This window comes from Salmo trutta, chromosome 20, assembly GCF_901001165.1.
Source record: "Salmo trutta chromosome 20, fSalTru1.1, whole genome shotgun sequence".
Classification (NCBI taxonomy): Eukaryota; Metazoa; Chordata; class Actinopteri; order Salmoniformes; family Salmonidae; genus Salmo; species Salmo trutta.
Genome location: NC_042976.1, coordinates 55,048,532 through 55,051,044, shown reverse-complemented (window position 1 = coordinate 55,051,044; position 2,513 = coordinate 55,048,532). Strand labels below are relative to the sequence as shown.

General features: G+C 39.8%; 1 protein-coding gene across 8 annotated transcripts in view; it reads left to right on the top strand.

Annotated features, from left to right (window-relative positions):
• Positions 1-254: 254 nt before the first annotated feature.
• The window catches only part of mycbp2 (MYC binding protein 2), a 347,166-nt gene continuing 344,907 nt past the window's right edge, over positions 255-2,513 (top strand). For 7 of the 8 annotated variants that reach the window (XM_029703702.1, XM_029703697.1, XM_029703701.1 and 4 more), the window contains exon 1: positions 255-940. In XM_029703702.1, the coding sequence (XP_029559562.1) occupies positions 732-940 (209 nt within the window). In that variant the 5' untranslated portion in view covers positions 255-731. The remainder of the gene's footprint in view (positions 941-2,513) is intronic. The other variant, XM_029703704.1, reaches the window with a different exon arrangement.

Here is a 2,513-nt window from a genome sequence, read left to right as displayed (position 1 = left end):
GGTCCAGGAAGATATAAATTATAGTAATTGCGGCGGAGTGGTTCCTGGGGCTGAAAGATTTCTCAGCAAAGGTGTTACATGCAATATTGGCACAAGCCGTACCACCCTCTCAGGTCCTAGAGCCTGAGAAGGGAGATATGGAGAACTAAAAGAATGTACTATTTTTATTAGGGTAGATTAAGTTAGTTTCACTATGTATGAATTTGTTTATTTTGGTTTCAAATCGTCCAGTTGGTGGCGACAATACACCTTTTTGTGTCTAGTCCACCATAAAAACCTACAGAAGAAGAAGGATGATGATGATGATGAAGAAGAAGCTAATATGGCAGCACATTTGAAAGTGCTGCCTATTCGGAGTAAAGAAATACTACACAATGAAGACACACTTTTAAAAAAGATTATTGCTTTAATTCCAAAGACAAAATTGCTTGAGATTCGGATTTCAGGGAAACAAGTGCCGATTCCACGGTCTGGAATTGGAAGCCTATTTGGCAGTTGCACCGCGTTGACTCCGTTTGTGCCGTTTTAGGAGATGCACTGGATGTAGCTGCATTTCAGGATGGACAAATGACGAGGTGTAGGATTTTCTTATGACAGTTGTGATATAACGGCAAGCTATTTAGGTAGCTGTTATATTTTTTGATGCAATATATGCATTGTTCTCCAAAACGATTACGTGTGCTGCTGCGGCAGTCGGTGGTGGAGGGATTGTGCCATCCCCATTACCTTCGATGCGGCTAGGCATCAGCGTCATTTCTGGAGTTGGGGACGATTTCTCCTCTTTTGGGTCGGTAATGGGTTCGTGTCAAACACCGGGAACACAGTCGGATTGCCAAAGTCGATACCATCTTCTACTCTCTGGGCGAGCTTTAGCGGAAAGATACAGGATGATTTATTCCACAGTTATCAATGACAAGGAGCAAGGGATAAACCAAGGAAGGTAGGTTGAAATTGTGAAAATTCTAAATTGCAGGCTTGTCTGAACTAGTTTGCAGCCTTCGTAGCTAACTTGCTACGTTAATTAGCCAAACTACCTGCATGGTTTTCACATCACCAATGTTTGTTTGATTGCATGCTCACACAGCTAGTTAGCCAAGCTAACTTGCCTAGCTAGTTTTCTAGTAAGATGCTTAGCGGTTCAGCAACTAGTTGGCCACATGATCGCTGTGAGTGTCCAGTCGTGATAATACCTTTACTGTGGGGTAACGTTATGGGTAGGTTAGTTAGCAGAAACCGTCAATAACCGTGCTACCGTGCTACCTAGTTATATCGGTAACTTGGCTAGATAACGTCAGCTAATGAGTCGCTAGCTAACCTCTAGCTAGTGCGTTTGTTAGCATAGTTAGCTACATTTCCTCCCTAGCTTCGTTGTGTTGGTTGTTATTTTCTATAATTTTTTTTACGCGTTGTAACGTTACAAGGTTGGTAACTAAGGTCAGAGTTACTCTTCGTATGGGGTTGCTTTTGGGCATGTATGTATGTCTATGTATATGTCTATGTAGATGTATATGTGTATATATATGTGTGTATGTGTGTATGTATATATGTAGGTAGCTAGTCTGTAAATTCGGAAAGATATAAACAAATAAGACGTCAGTAGCTGCTTAATTTTTGACTAGCCAGTTTAGCTAGATATGTTTATATGGATCGAACTGTATATATATATATATATATATATATATATATATATACTGCTCAAAAAAATAAAGGGAACACTAAAATAACACCCTAGATCTGAATTAATTAAATACTTTTTCTTTACATAGTTGAATGTGCTGACAACAAAATCACACAAATAATCAATGGAAATCCAATTTATCAACCCATGGAGGTCTGGATTTGGAGTCGCACTCAAAATTAAAGTGGAAAACCACACTACAGGCTGATCCAACTTTGATGTAATGTCCTTAAAACAAGTCAAAATGAGGCTCAGTAGGGTTTATGTAAACTTCTGACCTACTGGGAATGTGATGAAAGAAATCAAAGTTGAAATAAATCTCTACAATTATTCTAACATTTCAGATTCTTAAAGTAATGTGGTGATCCTGACTTACCTAAAACAGGGAATTTGTACTTGGATTAAATGTCAGGGATTGTGAAACTGAGTTTAATTGTATTTGGCTAAGGTGTATGTAAACTTCAGACTTCAACTTTATGTGTGTGTGTATATATACACATACAGGGCGGTAGTCATTTAGGTACTACATGATTCCGTATATGTTATTTCATCGTTTTGATGTGTTCACTATTATTCTACAATGTAGAAAGTACTAAAAATAAAGAAAATCCTTGAATAAGTAGGTGTGTCCAAACTTTTGAGAGAGAGAGAGAGAGAGAAGGCGCTACGTGGAGTAGGCCGTAGGAGGGCAACAACCCAGCAGCAGGACCGCTACCTCCGCCTTTGTGCAAGGAGGAGCACTGCCAGAGCCCTGCAAAATGACCTCCAGCAGGCCACAAATGTGCATGTGTCTGCTCAAACGGTCAGAAACAGACTTCATGAGGGCCCGACGTCC